The sequence below is a fragment of the Molothrus ater genome, chromosome 3 (genome assembly GCF_012460135.2).
Source record: "Molothrus ater isolate BHLD 08-10-18 breed brown headed cowbird chromosome 3, BPBGC_Mater_1.1, whole genome shotgun sequence".
Lineage (NCBI taxonomy): Eukaryota > Metazoa > Chordata > Aves > Passeriformes > Icteridae > Molothrus > Molothrus ater.
The window spans coordinates 6,600,002-6,617,834 of record NC_050480.2 but is presented as its reverse complement, the minus strand read 5'-3'; the positions used below and the strand labels follow the sequence as shown (position 1 = coordinate 6,617,834).

Below are 17,833 nucleotides of genomic sequence, written 5' to 3'. Positions count from 1 at the left end.
TGATCAACATGCTTTATTTTAAAGCAGTATAGATTCAACTGCAGAAGCAAATCAGTGGATTGTGCATTGATATTTTTGCAGGCATCAGAGAATTTATCCCTCACCATTCCATATTCCCAGCAACTTCAGGACACAAAACTCAACAGCTGGGCCTGAAGGCAAGCAAATACGCTAGGAACAAAAGTCTGATCCATGTCAAAAAAGAAAAATAAAACAAAAAAAGAAGCATGTTTTACATGCATACCTCAAAGACAAAAAACCAATGCAGATTTCTTTTTAGCACCACCACCACATTTAAATACAGTGAAACTGACAACACTTCCCAGTAAAACACTGAGTTATAAACAATCCCCTCTCACACATAAATAACAGAGACATTATACAAAGCTGACAGGAACATGGACGGATGTACACAAAATAAACACATTCAAACTTACCCCACTCCAGATACTCAAGGATGTTCTTCTCTCTTCTCAGAGGGGAATTATTACATTCATCATAAAGGCAGATGAGTATATCCAGCAAGGTTTCCACACTGAAGCATTGCCCATTAGTCTGTGTTGGCCCATCCAAAATAAACTGCTCCAACTGCTTCAAACGCACTTCTCCAGACATGGTTGTTTCAGTTTGCATTGGGGTTTCTTTTTTAATGATTATTATTACTTTGTCAGAAAAACAACAACAACAAAAAAACTTTTGAGGGTTTTGTTGTTTAGAAAGAAGTCAACAGTATTTTTTAACAAGTGTCAAACTGTGACGGTCCTTAATCGCTAGCCCACCTCGGGGTTCCCAGCCTGAAACTAACCCCTTGGAGTTTCAGACACACACATACAGTGTGGATATCTGTGAATTCATGACATTTAAGAGAAGAAAATAGTTATCCTAAAAAAAAAAAAAAATTAATAGGCTTAGTAAGAAGTGGGGCAAAAACAGCGTTCCTGATGCTTTAACAATAATAATTGCACTCAAATTCAACCGAGACTGCCTGACACCGATTTCACCGTGCGTGCATAGGCACAGGCAGTTACATATTTAAGAAGGTCTTCTCCTTCATTCCCAATGCAGATCATGCAGCGCGATCCTGCGAGGAGCCCCGCCGCAGCACCACGGGCTAACAGCCCCTCCGGTTCCGCTTCCCAGGACGGATGGGAAGGGAAAAACAGATGTATTTACGTATTTATATAAGCGAAAGGCAGCAGAAACGAGGGCGCACACCGGCGGGCAGGCACGGAGGGATGAGGGGCCGCGCAGCCCCGCCGCCCCCCCCCGGCCCCGGCAGCGCCTCCGCGGCCACCGCGGGGTGGGGCGCAGCCCCCCCTCCTCAGGGCGCAGCCACGTCCTGCCCCGGGCAGCCTTTCCCTTCCTCCTCCTCCTCCTCCTTACCGAGTCTCCTTTTAAGGCTTTTCAGTGATTCAAAAAAACTAAAGTCTTCATTGTCGCCCCCTTCTCCTCCGCTGCGCCAAGGGGCGGCGGGCGGGACGCGCGCCCCGACACACCGGCACAAGCGCTCCGAGCCCTGTCAAATCCTTCCCATGGCTGCGGCGGCGGCGGCGGCTGCTGCTGCTGCTGTTGCGGAGACGGCGCCCTCCTCCTCCTCCTCCACCCGGTGCGCGTCCTGAGGCGGAGGAAAAGCGCCGGCGTCCCCGCTCCGGCCGCACGCTGCGGGCCGGGAGGCCCCGACGACGGCGGCGGCGGCGGTGGCTTCACTCCCGGAGGCGCGATGGTGTCCCGGCTTCGCCCCCCCGGGCAAAGGGCATCCTCGGGCGGTGCGTGTGCGGGGTGTGTGTGTGTGTGCGTGCGCGGGGCGGCGGGGAGGGGTAGCGGCGGCGCCGTCCCTCCCCGGCTCGCTCCCTCCCTCCCTCCGCTTCCGCGCCCTCCTCTCCCCCGCCGCTCCCTCCTTCCTTCCCTCCCTCCTTCTTCCTTCCTTCCCTCCCTCCTTCCCTCCTGCGGTCACGCGCGGCAACCGCCGCCGCCGAACGCGCTGCAGCCCAACATGGCGGCCGCGGCGGGGGGGAGCCGCCGCCGAGCGCCGCCGCAGCGCGGGGAGCCGAGCCCGGGGCCGCCGCTACTGATGGGATTGAGGGGAGGAGGGGATGCTGGTGCTGCTGCTGCAGCAGGGAATGCAGGGATACGGGCGGACCCAGGGATACGGGAGGGAGAGAGGGCGGGAGTGGGGAGGCCGCGGCGCAGCTCCCCGCAGGCTGCGGCCGCCCGGGCTGGGCTATCCCGGGAGGACCCGCCCGTCCGGCCGGGGAACCCTGCGGGCTTTGCCCCGAGCCGAGGGGAGCGGTCGCCGCCGTTGCCCGGCCCGGTTCCGCTCGCCGCCTCCCCGGCAATAAGGCTTTTGATTAAAATTCCTGGCCTGGTTATGGAGGGCGTGTGAGGGGAGCAGCGCCTGCCTGCTCTTTTAAGGGGTTCTGCCGAGCTCCAGGTGCGAGCAGGGACTCCGGCTCCCTCACGCTTCGGGGCCTTAAAAGCGTGTCAGAAAATGCGTCGGCTCCTGACGGTATAGACTCAGCTGCAGAAGCGCATCGGAGGATTTTGTGCTGATCTCTTTGCAGGCCCGCCTGTGGGGTGAAAAATGGCAGCTGCCCACCGGCACACCGCACAGATCTCCTGGCCGAAGGTGTCAGGGATGCGCTGTGGTGCTCGGGGCATTGAAGGTCATCTCTAAGACAACTCAGTTCGTCACTTCAGTTCGTCCTTCCTCAGAAGCCAGGTGAAAGGAGAGGGAGGCCCCACACCCCCCAGAGGTCATTGGCTGTAGGTGAACTTCAGCATTCTCCTGAAGCCCACCAAGCCCTGCATCTTCTGGAGCTCAGGGAAAGGAAAAAGCTCAGGCTTCTGCTTCCTCGGTTCAGTAACCAACAGATGACCCTCAGCTGGGTTTTGCCATACCAAGCATCTATATAACACTTATTTTTTTTAAACTGGCCTTTTTACCAGCTGATCTAAAACATCAACAGTCTTACATACTCAGTAAAATGTACTACACAATATGATTAAAGCCCCATATGTTTGTTCAGAATCACTCAGCTGTGTGTAAAGTCACTGGTGCAAAGCTAGAGAGGACAGTGACTCCCACCCTGTGCATGCAGAATGGCAGAGCAGAGTTTTGGCGAATGAAGAAACGTGCAGAGAACTTAATTCTAAAAGCTTTTTGTGCAAAAACCCTCCAAGAAGTGTCAGAAACCACTACAACTGTAAGTGATGGGTAGAAGATAGGATTAAACTGAGGATTAAACTAATAAGGAAAGGGTTTCCTTCCTGTGCTGAGGTACACCCTTGGGATGACAAGAGCCCTGTGCCAGTGTCTGGGCTGCTGCAGTCACAGCTGTGCCTCTGTGGTAGGAGCCTGCTCCAAAAGCTGTGGCACACAGGCAGGTTTACAGTGAGAGTAAGGCATTTCCTGCTGGCTCTCTGCTGAACTTGTGGAAATTGGGATTGAAGCTGGGGTGGGGGATGCCTGATGACAGCAATAAAAATAAATTGCTATTGCAGGGGTAGGTGGCCCAGATCAGATAGCACTTCCTATAGGGGTTGGAGATTTGTCATCCAAGTTCATCTTGAGCATAGATTAACCATTAATAGGGTTGCAGAGGAAAAATGGAGAAGACTAAGAGTTAAAGGGATGTTAGCTCCTTGGACTTTGGCACTGCTTGGCAGGGAAGTGAACTGAAGAACCAGTGCCAGAGATATGATGGGTGTGGATATTTCACTTATTTACTTAGGTTACTGTGTTTTCCCTAGCCAATTATAAAGTCTTTCCTTGTTTTAATTGCAGACCAAGTGTTTGCAAACAAGGTTGGATAACCAATAAAGACAGTCAATTTCCCTATATTTCTGGTTTTGAAACTGAACCCTTATCAATTTCCACATCAAGCCAGTTTTTTTCAGTGTTCTCAGCCTCAGTGAGGCTATAAGTAAAACCATATAAGCTACAGTTGAACACAACACCCAGGATTTTTTTGTTCTTTCTTTGTTTAATAGCCTGTCCAGAAATAAAAAAAGGCATTCACATAACAACTGGTGATACACCCACTGGGCTGTAGTCAGCTGTCATGCCACAGAAGCTGTGAGGAACAGGTAACACCAACAATGACTGGTGACACATTTATTTGCTGGGAACTATCTTATGTACCAGATGAGTAATTCTCACACTACACCTGTGGGATGGAAAAATATATTTTCTACCTTATAAGAGAAACTTTAATCCAGAATTTTTAGAAAGCCAACAAAATAATTCAGTGGAACAGGGAGAAATTCCTCTTCTCTCATACATTCTGTCACTAAGACACCCTGTCCTAAAAATATACCCAAGTTGTGCAAACATACCCCAGTATCTTTCATAATTATCATGTGTTTGTTTCACCCTGTTCTTGTTTTAATAATACTGCTATAATATTTTCATTTTATTGCTTAGCTTTACAAATGTTTACAGTACCTCAACCACAACTAATGATAATCAGGAATTTATATCTCACAGTAAGTTAAGCAAGCTGATAGCAGCAGAGGGAATAGTGTGAAATGAGGAGGATACGGTTGAAACAATGTAGTTTTATATATTAACAACATATATGTTGAGTGTTTCAATTTGTTGGTTTAATAGAGAAAATATTATAATACATTGTTGGTATAATAGAGAAAACAGCCTTTTCAGGGACAAAGGGTTTTTTTTGTGAAGTACTGTAGATATCTGGTTTTGATGTGCAAACCATTTCTAAAATCAAGAGACCCCCCTCAAACTTCATTCAGCAAGTGAATAATGTGATCTGCCTTTTGACAGGTAGATCTACTACATGCCTCAAGAATGGCATTTATGTGTTGGCAAAATTTTGCATCCAGGTTTTTCTGTTCTCTAAAACTTCACTTTGTAGACTCATGTTGTTTGTACTGATAGAGCATTTCATCTCCTGAGCAAAATTTTGTAGTATTCTGCAAAAACAGTGCTGGCACCCAATTTAGAGGGTGTGTTTATAGACATGGGATGGTACTGTTTGAAAAGGGGTCCTACAGCTGTTGCCTGAGCTGTAGTAATAATTTAGGTTATTGGAAGAGATTGCAGGTAGCTGCAGATGGAGCACACAGTGGTTGCGCTCTAGGAGGACACTGAAGACCAGCATGTGTGAATCGACCAACACTTGTTCTAAAATCTGTTTCACTGTAGTTTCACATAAATCTTGCTGCTGGAGCAAACTTAATCCTAGTGAACAGAGAGATCTCTTCACTGAAACTGATGGCTGTTGCAGAACTTTAATTAGTTCTCAGTACCTATAATAATGCATTTAGTAACACACTTTAGTGTTTTTAAAGACTTGTAAATCTACTTTCCCTAATTCTTTCCATCTCTAACTGCCTTGCCAAGACCTATTTCTCCTGTGAGGTCTACAGAAAAGTCCAACTACAAGCACTAAAGGGTACCTGGCAAAATTGATGCTTAATATTTACCTAATCCCAAAACAATGATCATAAATGTGTATGTATATATAGGCATTGTAAATGTGGAATTATCTTTCTGTTCCCTCATGCTTCTTTTATTGGTCTTTGGAGTCTTATTTATAGTCTTAACGATTTTCTGTGAATGGCTGAACAGAGTGATTTTACCTCAGAGAGAAATTGCATCATGCTGATCTCACTACACTGGATCTGTACTGGCCTCATCCCCCTGGCTTTAGTCTTCGTTTAAAACTAATGAGAATGTGGCCACCACTAGCATACAGTTTTCTGTGAAGAATGAAGCAGGTTTGACCCTGCTGAAGTGTCCAGGGGTGCTGTGCCCTGAACAGAAACAAGATAACCTCTGTGATTAAAGAAGAGGAGAGGAAGTAATGGAATTACTTTTATAACTGTGTGAAATTGATATAATTTGAATCCTGCTTTTATGATGCAGACTAAAAACTGACCAAAGTCACGTCTCATTCTGACCTCCAAATAGGACCCTGTGTTTGCACTCTAACAATGCTGTTTCATCTCTCAATATGTTGTTTTCTTCCTGTGAAAGTGGGGCCAAGGCTGCCAAAGCTCTTAGGGCTGCTGTAAACCTTAATTAATGTCAGTGTAGCAGTCTGAGATTCTTTTCTTATTTTCCTTTCTTCAGTAACATAAATCTAAGACTGTTATTTTATTTTCTCTCTTGTTTTTGTAGTCTGCAATTGTCTGCAACCTTTCAAGCCTTCATTCCCTCAAAAATCCGATTCTTTTCTGTGGATTTCTCTATCTTTGCTGATGTTTTATTTTACTGTATCCAGAATCTGTTACCTGTGTTAAGCCATCTTCAAAAGTTAAATTCTCCTCAAGATAATTCACACCCTTAAATGAAGCTATTTCATGACATAGAAAGGTCATTAAATATCTTTGTCAGGTTAAGTGGCGTCTTAAACAGAAGACTTCTGAGGAAGACCACATATTTATTTGTGAAACTGGATGGATGCAAATTTCTGCCAGTGCCACACAAAGTACAGATAATCCATTGATTCAAAAGGAAAGTGGATGCATTTACATTGTCTGGCTGATGCCTATACAAAGCTAGTGTTGCTCAACTTCCAGCAGCAATTACTCAGCACCAGAGCTGCTTGTAAACCTACTCTCTTTGCAGTGGTTCATAGTTTTTATTGACCATAATCAAGGCTTTCGATGTCTATTGCTCTAGAATGAGTACCTCTTCTGCTGGTGAACACTCAGGGCTGTATTATGGACTTTGTTCTGTTAAAAGGGTGTACTTAGAGATTAATTCAGTGAGGATCTCACTGTGAAAGTGATTTTTAAAAAAGAGCTGCTACTGTCGTGTAAGTAACATTGATGGAAGGGATGAGGAAACTTGTGACTAAGAGATCTTTAAGAGATCACCTAAGAGATTGGGTGAAGAAACAGGATGAAGTGAGGAAGAATGGAATAGATGAAAGAAGGAGGGAGCACAATGACTAATTTGGAAATCATATGGGAAGGAAGAGTGATTTAGAAAGGGGAAGTCAAGGACCGGGAGTTTGGCAAGAAAGAGGGAGGGAAGCTTGTGAAGAGGGATGAGGGAAAATACTTGTAAAACCCAACAAATTCTGTACTTAGAAGAAAAAAAGACCAGAAAGAGCCTAATTTGGAATGTGAACACAGGGTGGATGAAGCTGGATTAACTTTATGTCTCAGAGTGCATAGCTTATTACAAAGAGAGTTCAAGAGATCACACATTAATCTCGATTTCCCCAAGAATTTTCAGATTAGAAGTCTGACCAATTCAGTTGTTATTTTAAAATACTGGTTTGGTTTATTTGAATTTTAATGAAAGAATACTGATATATTGAAAACAGTGGTGCCTCTATTTTATGTTGTTTATTTTTAACTTGAGAATTGCAGAAATAGGATCAAAGGTCCAAAATACATATTTTATTGGGAGAATAGATACAGACAATGGCAGCAGATGCAATTCACACAGAAGTCTCTTTTAATCAGAGCCAGGACACTTAATGTAAAGAGACACTTTCATCATGGTCTGCAGATTGAAATAGCAATATTGTGGCTTATCAACAGTTGACATTTTGAGTTTGTTTTCTAAATTTTATTTGGAAGGAGAGGCAGCAAGCCCCACCTCTGCCTTCATGGATTAAATTTGCAATCAGTCATCACATTTTAAGTAAGTGATGGCACTAGCACAGGTAACAATGACTAGAAACCAGCACTTCTGTTGTTTGTCAGTAGAACATTTTGCAGATTGATTCATTCTTCAGTGACAACTAACAGAAAAAAATGAAGTGCTCTGTAAAATTTGAGACGCTTGTGGAAAACATTTGTTGTAAGTAAAGGCCTCTTGCCATTCAGCAGGTAACTTCAGGTGTCCTCCCAGAGAGAAGAACATCTTGAAATCATGGAACCATGGAATGGTTGGGGTAGAAGGGACCTGAAAGATCATCCAGTTCCAACCCCTCTGCCATGGGCAGGGACATCTTCCACCACATTGCTCAATGCCCCATCCAGTCTGATCTTGAACACTTCCAGGGATCCACAGCTCTGTGCAACCTGTGCCAGTGCCTCACCACTTTCATAAGTGAAGAATTTCTTCCTAACATCTAATCTAACCAGTTGAAAATGTGTAGTGTTCAGTAATGATCCCACTCAAGCCAATGCCAAAAAAAGCCTCCTTGATCTCAGCAAGAGCATAAGTGAACTCATAATTCCTTCTGAAACAAACAAAACTGTTTGGACTTAGTTTTATGAAAACTAAGAGTGGTTTATATCTTTGCACGATGTCAACCATTTTTCTTTGTTAACTGTCACTGCACAAATTAAGATATTTAATTACATGGAAAGGTTAGAAGTGTGATTTCAAGTGGTTTTTGAGGTAGAGAAAGGCAAATATTTGTACTAGTTTAATCAAAAAGTGTGAACATAACACTGGCTCGGATCCTCGTGTGTGGATAGCACCGGGAATAATTGTCCTTGTGGGAGGAGGTGCTGGCCAGTGGTACAGCTTTGTGTTGTTGATAGTGCTCGCTCAGTGAATGCAACCTCCCTGAGAGAGGTGAGAGCAGATCTGCTGGCAGGAGTACTCCCTACCTGCCTCCATGCAGGAGGGTGAGCTTAGCCATGCATGACTTTGTCACTGCTTCAAGTAACCCAGCTCACCTCGGCTGAAATGAGCTGGGCCTTGCCCAGGCCTCCCTGACACATCAAAAGGAGGGGCAGCCTCCATCTTGTGGGCAAAGACAAGCTCCAGAGGTTGTGTCATGGACAATAACCTCTCCCAGTGGGGCACACACAGATCAGGAAAAGAACATTGCTCTGCAGCCACAGTCATTCAGGGGACAAGTTTATGTGACAGTGAATTTTTCTTAAGGCAGGAATATTGCTATGGATTAATTCAACTCAATCAATCAATCAAAGTGAAGACAAGGACTAAAAGTACTAATTAAAAACAAATATTTCCAATCAGAGTAGGTTTTAGCAACTCGTAACTTGAAAGTAATTTGGCTGGTTTTCCTCAGGTTTTGCAAAAGTGACTAAAATAGACCTGGCAAGCTTCAGACTCCAGCAGCTTTCCAAGCCAAAGTTATGATGAAGGGATGGAAACAGGGTGCTATAACAGAAGCTAGCTTCAGCCTTAACCACGGAGATGTCGCTGCCTCCCCTCAACATCCCAAACCATGCCAAAACACACTGTAGGCGAATTAAAATCATTAAATGAAATGGAATGTTTCTATAACTTCAGTCAAGTAATGTCATAGAAACATTCATCATAATACAGCTATATCTCAAAACCTTTTCTTCCCCAGTTAGCCCAGAACACCAACAATTTCCCTGTGTGGTGCATCAGGAGGAAGCAAGGTCCAGCCACATTCATCACCTGGAGTCCAACATTTGCTGCCATCACTTTCTTGGCTTCCTCCTGAAGGGCAGGATTTCATTTTGGAGGCCATGAAAATCAGGTTTCCAATTTCCAATGGAAATTGGTAATGAAAAAAGATTTTTGAAGATGTTAAAAATATTTGTATTTTTACAATTAAGAGTGATAACCATAGTTATGTGTTCTTAAAAAAAAAGACATCAGCAGTTACCAGCTGGTTTTTTGGCTTTCCCAACAAAGTGAAGATTTTCTTCCTTGACTGAATAATGAGGGAAGTGGCGAGTGGATGTATAATTAGCTTCCAGCTATGGCTAGCACAGCTCTACACAGCAGCAATCCTACAGTCACTAATCTCACTGCTGTCTCCTACAGGAGGAGAAAATGAGCTGGGCTGAAGTCTCTGAACTTCATCCTCTCTCTGGTCAGGGACATTGACAGACCCAGGGTGCAGAGCCGTAGGATATTCAGTTTATTGCTGCAGTTTGCTCCAAGGCCTTTCCTAAGACTTAATTCCCTCGCCCTGCAGTAAAAGTGATAATAATGAAAAGGTCTATGATTCACAGTTGAAGCACTGTATCTTGCCTAAGTTAAACAAGTACCTAAGTGCTCTGCTGAACTGGGGCCAAGGGTGGATTACTGAGAGAGCTGGGCAGTCTTCCCATCTCCAGCCAGTTCACCAAGTAGTCTCAGGCTAATCATGGAGTTTTCTGGGGCTTAGTTTCCTGCACATGTTTATCATAGGATATCTACTCTGACTGGTAAAGATAAGGAGATAATGAGGGAACATGAAAAAACTTCAGAGCATGGAAGAGGGAAAGTGCTATAGAGAAAACAAGTTTCTACATGTTGGATATACATTGCATGTTACACTGCCCCTATGACTTTTCTTTAGTTTCTGGACTCTGTTCAGTATTCATGAAAAAACATCAGACAGCTTATTAACAGAGAGCCCACTTCCACTTGAAATGGCAAGAGAGTAGTCTGAATCCCACCAGAACCAGTGGAAGAAGATCCAGCACTGCATGCAACCAGCATTCCAGAGCAGCTCAAGCTGTGTTGCCTTCCAGCAGCCTCATCACCCTGGCAGCACTGGCCTGCTGTAGGATGGGAATCTTTGTGCAGGCTGTTGCCTTCATGCCGTACAGCAGCCTGAAAAATGAACACAGCCTTCTTTGGAATGGCTTATTAAAAGGGAAATGGAACAACATCTCTGTCAGTCGATGCCTGACCTGCACTGAGAGAGTTTCTTCTGATCAGATATGGAGCTTTTAAGGCTGTTTTGCATTTCTCTGATTCCTACCTGGCAGAAAATGGCTAGAGAAAAGGCAAGAGTGTCACTGTGGAGAGCTTTTTATTGATATGGGAGAGGCCTGGTTACCACATAATAGTTTGCAAGAACAGACTTTCCTTTTAACACTTTTTTCTACTTGGAAATTTATATTTAGTTTTGCAAAGTTAGAGCAAAATAGCTTGGTGTATTGAATTGCAAGAGAGCTATCGTGAGTACATATGTTTACTTTATCTTTTGATACAGAGGAAATTAGCATTAAAAAAAATCTTTACTAAGAATGGATTATGCCAGAATACTAGTTTTGTAGCATAACAAACAGAGGAAAATATAAACATGCTAATCCATTCTGTGCAAGCTAAGAGCTGAGGTAGTGTACTCTTCTTAACAACTGCTACCTGACGTTACAAACACAATTGTGGAGGTTTAGTACCACATTACAGCTTCGAGTGTGAAACCGGAAAACATCAATGCTACTTTTGGGGATTTTGACCTACAGTTCTGAAAGAGATTAAGCTCCTTTTCTTTATAATAAGTGGCCATATTTTGTTAATCCATAGGTTAATGCAGCACTGTAGCATACTTCTGCTTCTGTGACCTCTTCAAAACCTTTTTGCAGGCATTTTCTGATTCCCTACTTCTGCAGATTTAGAACCAAGAAAGACAGAAGAACAATGAGTATCAGCAATATTTCCTTTTTCTGTTACACACTCATGGGTCAGTCCAGAAGGAATTAGCACAGACCAAAATGACTACTTTTGCTTGTGTCCCCTTTCTGCAAGGACAGAATTCCCAAATTCTAATCTTACCCCCAATTTTGATTCACTTTCTGTGCATATAAGGTGTGACGGGGCTCAAGCCAACGTGCAAACAAAGGATACCCATGGGTAATGAGCTGTTTTCAACTCCCCCTTTATGACTGTGTATTTGAAGGCTAATTTTTTTACCTCTTTTGCAGTATGTGAAGGGGAAAATCCAGTTGACCAATGTAAGAAATGGAAATACAGTCAGTGGGGAGGAGCCGTGGAAAGGAGGTTGTAAGTAGGACATATCCCATGTAAGTGGCTTTCAAGGCCCACCTTCTCATCTTTACTGGGAATGCACAGGAGAACAAGCAACACAAGCCCATTCTGGTGATTTCCAACCATGGAAAAGGTCTCCTGAGCTGTTTGCCAGTTGATGCAGCACCCCATCTTTACCTGACCCAAGGCTGCAGGTGAGGAATTGCAGGTTAAGGAAAAGCTGTTCCTTGTCATCTCCTCCAGGGTAGGATGTGTGGGAAAATCTTAATCCTGACAGACAACAAATCCAGAGTTTGCCACTCCTTAGCTGAAAACAAACTGTTTGGAGAAGACTTAATTCAAGGGCAAATACTATGACAGAAAGAGCAAATCCAAAAGATAAGTATGATATTTAAGACATAACTCAGTTGCTGGAAAAATCCACAACACTACAAATGCAGGCAATGCCCACTAAAGGCATTGTTCAGATAGGATGGAGGTTGGTCCTGGAGCTAATGAAAAAGGATATGATTCATCCCTTACAGAAATAACACTAAATTTTTTTGTCAAATGATAAAAAACTTTAATGCATGAATTACATCAAAGTGGACACTCCATCAAGAGCATATCATATAGTCTGTTGCTTAGAGAGAGAATAATTAGTATGTAATTACAATATCACTGAAGACTATAGCTTATGTGTTTAGGTATGTCAGCTGTCCAGCCACACTTAAGTATCTTTCAGCATATCCATGACATTTGCATATGATATATGTAAATTAATATGTCCTTAACTCATACCTATTTCTGTATGCAGAGATGCAGCATGCATGTATATACATGTGTACATCCATAGGTATGATATAAGCACATATTCATTCAGAGCATTTTAATATAGTTAAAAAGCACTGTGCCAAAAATGTACACCATCTGTTTTCAATCAAAATAGCCTATTTCAGAGGAAGGGAGTGTTGTCTGGTGATCAGAGCGGGGGAACTAAAGAGTCAGGACTCATGGATTCCATTCCTGAATCTGCCAGGACTTGGCTGCATGGTTTTGACAAGATCTGTGACTCCTGTGTACCCTGGTTTCCCCATTTGCAAAACGGAGCAGTATCTACTCCTAGAATGTTGCAGTGGAAAACCTAATTAGTATACACTTGGAAAAATACAGAAGTTCTTGTTATGTCATCGTGGTATGTTTGAAGAGTGAAATTTAATTGAAAAATACAGTACAGGATTTGTTTTAGAGACATACATGGCAGCTGAGTGTATAAATACAGTTATTTGTACACACTAGCTTGCCTAATTTTTGAATGATAGTACCTGTAATAAAATTATTGGGGGAAAAATGGTGCTCAACACTTTATGAACCCAGCCAGTCCTGTAAAAGTTTTCACACTCTATTGAACAGGGTTTCCACGGTGACAGCTGTACACCAGTGAGTGAAATATGTGCTGTACCTAATTTTCATCCCGAAATAGGAAAATACAAGTGGGTATTGGGATTTTCCAGCGTGTTCCATGCAGAAAAAGCCTAGCTCCAGTGAAGACAATTACAATACTCCTATTAACATAATTAGGACAGGATTTCACCCCATCCACTTCCTTAGCTCCAGTGCATTCCTTTCAGGAATAGAGCAGGGATTGAAATGCCCGTCCCACAGTGCTTCCTCTTGGACATGCTGGCACTGTGGCACTGGACATTGTCCTTCCTGTGCTCGGTGGGCAGCACAGGGTTGGAGCCAGGTGGGTTTGTTGGGAGTATTGTACACTTGTGCCAAGTGTCACAGCAGGCAGAATGCTGAGGGTGCTCCATGCTCCTGTTCTCCCACCATCCTCACCTGCCAACTCTCACAGACCTTTGCTTCCCCTGTGTGTGCACATCTGTGGGGTGTTAAGGCTGTGCCTTGCCTCTGGAGATAGAGATCGGAGGCACTTTCCATTGGGATGAGAAACACCACAGAGCAAATTCAACAAATACAGCAGCTGAGTAGTGCTGGAGAGGAAAAGGAGTCGTGTTTGTATGTCAGGGTTTGCCTGGCTGCCAGTACCAAAAGTGGCAGTGAGAGAAATGGTGTGCTGAATGCTGTTTATGTGCTGCAAACTGAGGCCATTCAAGAATGTGGTAAATATTTGATGTAAATATGAAATTCTTTCAACATCTGCATCTTTGTCATGGAGAAAAATGGGCTGAGCTTGTTTGGTTTGGATGTTTTTGACAGCTGCTGTTCCCCAGGTTGCACCTCATATCTCAGTAGTGCTCTTGCTTAAGTGCAGCTTCAGAAGTACATTTAGGATCTTACCATACATACACCTAAAATGAGCCTGTTGCTCATCCAAGTGAGCTGGTACAGTGACATACATGATAAAGCAAGAAAAAGACAAGGCAATATGAATCTCACAGCTATTAAGTGGATTGACAGGTTTGTCACTCAAAGAAATACTTCTATCCAAATGAATGAGGACAATGTGCAACATAAGGTTTCATTGGAGACATGAAACAGTTGATTCAAACACCACTTTTGGAGAATTGTATCTCCATGTCTGAGATCTTAAAAGCTTATCATCGTTCTGTCTGTATCTGTAAACACATCTAATCTTTGGATCCTACCTGCTACATTCTAAAGAAAGGGTGTATTCATGTAGTGCCCAGGAAATGCTTTGTAAATCCAGCTTTCAAGCCTCTTTCATGCCTATGGAGAGTTTCCATCATATGTGAGAGTTTCCATCATAGATATGTGCCACCCTCATTTTCAGCTGCCTTTAGTCAGAGCATTGAAGATAACAAACTTGCTAACCAGGATAAACTCTTCAGTTCTTGGACTTTTGTAAAGTGAGATTCCTCTCTAAAGGAGGTACAATTACCAGCCAAATGAGACAGCAGCTTCTAATTTCAGACTACCAGTGACACAAAGAAGCAAGCAGCCAGGGAGAATGGAGCAGGGAAGGAGGGTAGGGCCTGGTGGGAATGGACTGAGTATTTAAATTCTGCCTTTTCTTTATGATAGTCTGTACCTGGAGGGGAGAGGGGAAGATGACTCTCTCGTGTTCAATAAATAAAAGGAGTTAATTCCATCAGTTCATGCAGTAGGCTCCTACAAATGTTCAGAGGCTCTTCTTATATTTTGGGAAGAGAGAGGTTTTGCTCTTATGGCCCATTTGTTTTTCTGTCTCTCCACTGTGACTTCTAGCAGGGAGGCATGAAATAAGGGGGCATTGCCAAATGAGTATCAGCCAGTTCTGGGGCCAGGGCCAAGAGGCAGCGATAGGGAGCTCATGAAGAGTGCTGCCTCTTGGCATGCCCCACATGGAGGGCACTGGATTCCTGGGTCTGACCTTGAGCAGTCAGGAAGAGAATGGGGAGGCTGAGCCAGGCAGCCCAGCTCCCTGCAGAGGCCACAGCCCTGGTGCAGAGCAGGGCCTGCTGTAGGGTAGCAGTCACTTCCACAAACAGAGTCTGGCACAGCCTGGCTTGGAAGGCCTGCTGGGTTGCCTTGTTTTTGAGGACACTTGTCTGACCCAAATAACAAGGATTTTGCGCATTGCCAAATGCACTGGACATGTCAACAAATGCATAAAAGTGTTTGGTGTACCACCAGACTGAAAAAATATTTAGAATCTGAAAGACAATAAACTGCAGATTTTTTTCCCCTGTCATGCCAAAGAGTATGACTTTTAAATTATGTATCACTTCCTAAACACAAAAATTGTTCCGCAGTCTGTTGGCAATGGTGTTCTCAGGAATTTATAACTGAAAAAAACTTTATTTTGTTTTGTAATATCTTTTCACTATATTCAGGGATTATTCCTGACAGTGCCAAAAAGAGCCTCATGACTTCAGTTCATGCAGACTTCTCCTCAGAGGAGGAAAAGTGGCAAGAATAACTTCCTTAAATTCTTTATTCACATAAGATAGATGCAGTTTGTCAATGACTTTTTGATTGTGGAATTCTGCAGGTGTTCCAAGCTGTAAGGCAGCATTACCAGCACACGAGTTGAGATGGATGATAGAAAGGGAGATGCTCTTTAATATTTTACATAGAGATGCTCCACACTGCCATTGCCATTCTGAGGTGGATGTTACACAGTGCAATGGTCTGACATAGCTGACAGCTGTTGTGTCATTGTTTGGAACATGAGGTCATCACAATGCCCCACAATACTTTCTTCTCAGGGATTGAATTGAGCTAGTATACATTGATCTTTTTCCCAGTTTCTGCTGCTTTCTGTGTCAGGCTCTTTCTCACACATGAAGTGCAAAAGCAGGCCTTGGGGTGAGCTACAGCAAAAAGTAGCATTTGTGAATTGAGTCTCATGTGGGAATCAATATCCAGCTCCTGCTTTTGTTTTCTATCCATTCCTTAGTGTCTGGGCTGTGGCAAAATACAGCCCAGGTGAGACAGAGTAGGACAGGGGCTTCTCTATGTCAGACATGAAACTTCTGCTGTTATTACAAGAAGAAAATGGAACAATCTGCAATGAGAGTGCCGGCGCACTCCAAACCACAGCCCTCCTAGACTTCTTCCAAGTCTGATGGGGATCCAGATGCAAAGGAACTTTTCCAAAAAAGCAGACCTTGGCTCTCAGTGCTTCATGCTGCAGAGAATTATGCACTTTCTGAATTTTTTTCTTTGAGAACATTTGTTTTCCCGATGGTGTTACTTCATGGACTGTATTTACTTTTTCCATTTTGTTCATAGTTACCAGTGTGTCTATTTTCACAGTCATGCTCTAGAAACAGAAGTTCCTTTCCCTCGCTCCACTAATCCTTGTAACCCTCACCAAAGGTAGGGGCAGAAGCCAAAGCTTAACACCTAATTTGGATAATGATTCCTGCCCACCATGTCCCTCCTCCCACATCACTCTCCCAGTTATTAAATTACTTATACAGAGTGAAGTGCTAACGGGTGCTTGCTAAATGCTTTGAAGCCAAGTAAGAAAACAGAACGTTTGGCGCCAGTAACGGAACACAAAACCTTTTACCTTCGCCCATGGGTTTGAATCTAGCCCAGCTCAGTCACAGCCCAAGTTGTTAACATGTCAGGGTCATGTGGTAGCCTGAAATAGTTCAAGTTCTTAGTCCATGTTATCAGGTTTGGGACACAGAACCCTGGACTCCATGCATGGTCTTGAATGTAATCCAGCTCTGTTCTTAGTGTCAGGGTAATGTGGTTGTCTGGCTAGAAACAGTCCGTGCTTGTAGCCCGTTTTCCATCAGAAAAGCTTCCCCATCAAAGAAACAGTCAGGACAAGTAGCTGCCCCATCACATTGGCCATCCAGGTGGCAGGGAATGGTGGAGGGTTGGTGTACTTGAGGAAGACAGTTCCATCTTTCAGAGGCACAGGAATTATACTTCATGCAGCACTCCTGGAGTTTGTAAGGAGATTGGGACACGTGAACAGCACTTCCAGTAGATCCTGGCATTTGAAAACTATGTCCCTTAAATGCTTTTTCTGTGGAAAGTAGTAGGAGGAATTTTTTAAGAGCCTCGTCTTCTCTAAAGAAGCTGACTTCCAGAGTCTCTATTAGAGTTGTTACCCAACTGCTGTCTCCATCTATGACTAATGCTGCTGTGCAGCACAAGTCTACACTTTGGACAAGGTTGCTCTGGAGTGTCTTTGCATCTGGATTGCTGGGATCTCCTGCAGAAATGTAGAGATTCAGATGTGTGTCTAAACACAGAAGAGTCCCAGGACAGAGCAGAGAGGCAAGCCCAGCCCTCCACAGTGCTATGAGCTCATTAAAGTAGTCTGGGAGTCCCCTGGCCCAAACAATACCAGGGCTGAAAATGCTCAAGCTCTCACAAAATGGGCTTCAAACCAATGTGAAACACATCTCAAGCTTGGCTTTCAGAGTATTAGATTCACTTTATTTTGTGCTTCCAGCAAGAACTATCTGTCAATAATAGATCTTTCTAGTCTAAGAATGTTCCAGTTATATGTCAGCTTTACACAGCATTTCTTTTTCATACCCATCTTCTCTGCCTACATGGCACAGGTTTTCCCAAAGAGTTTTATTGGAGAAAGAGTTCATACCAGCATATTTGCCCCATTTGCAGCTACTTTACCATTGTCTGGAGCCAGAGCCAAAGCAGTGCAAGGGAAGGAAAGGTTAATATGACCTGCATTTTAACAGCCTTGGATGATGTCTTTCAAGGAGCAGCTACATAAAGATGTTCCTGAATTTCCTGCCTCCTGCATTAAGAGGCCTT

The 17,833-nt window shown here is 43.7% G+C and overlaps 2 protein-coding genes across 11 annotated transcripts in view; one reads left to right on the top strand and one right to left on the bottom strand.

The window, feature by feature from the left end:
- The window catches only part of CDC42BPA (CDC42 binding protein kinase alpha), a 183,360-nt gene extending 181,652 nt beyond the window's left edge, over window positions 1-1,708 (bottom strand). For 3 of the 10 annotated variants that reach the window (XM_036380994.2, XM_054514445.1, XM_036380992.2), the window contains exon 1: window positions 438-1,283. In XM_036380994.2, the coding sequence (XP_036236887.1) occupies window positions 438-633 (196 nt within the window). In that variant the 5' untranslated portion in view covers window positions 634-1,283. Of the gene's footprint in view, window positions 1-437; window positions 1,285-1,383 lie in introns of those variants that run through there. The other 7 variants (XM_036380988.2, XM_036380991.2, XM_036380989.2 and 4 more) reach the window with 5 other exon arrangements.
- LOC118685455 (OTU domain-containing protein 5-A-like) lies at window positions 1,236-3,028 on the top strand. Its single transcript, XM_054514456.1, has 3 exons — window positions 1,236-1,300; window positions 1,465-1,766; window positions 2,562-3,028. Exons 1-3 carry the CDS (start codon window positions 1,236-1,238, stop codon window positions 2,576-2,578), a joined length of 384 nt encoding a protein of 127 aa, XP_054370431.1. The 3' UTR covers window positions 2,579-3,028.
- Window positions 3,029-17,833: the final 14,805 nt, after the last annotated feature.

Coding starts and splice junctions, on each gene's coding strand:
- LOC118685455 (XM_054514456.1), top strand. CDS start 1,236: ATGAGGGGCCGCGCAGCCCCGCCGCCCCCCCCCGGCCCCGGCAGCGCC. Junction 1,301..1,464: donor GCCTCCGCGGCCACCGCGGG/GTGGGGCGCAGC, acceptor CGCTGCGCCAAG/GGGCGGCGGGCGGGACGCGC.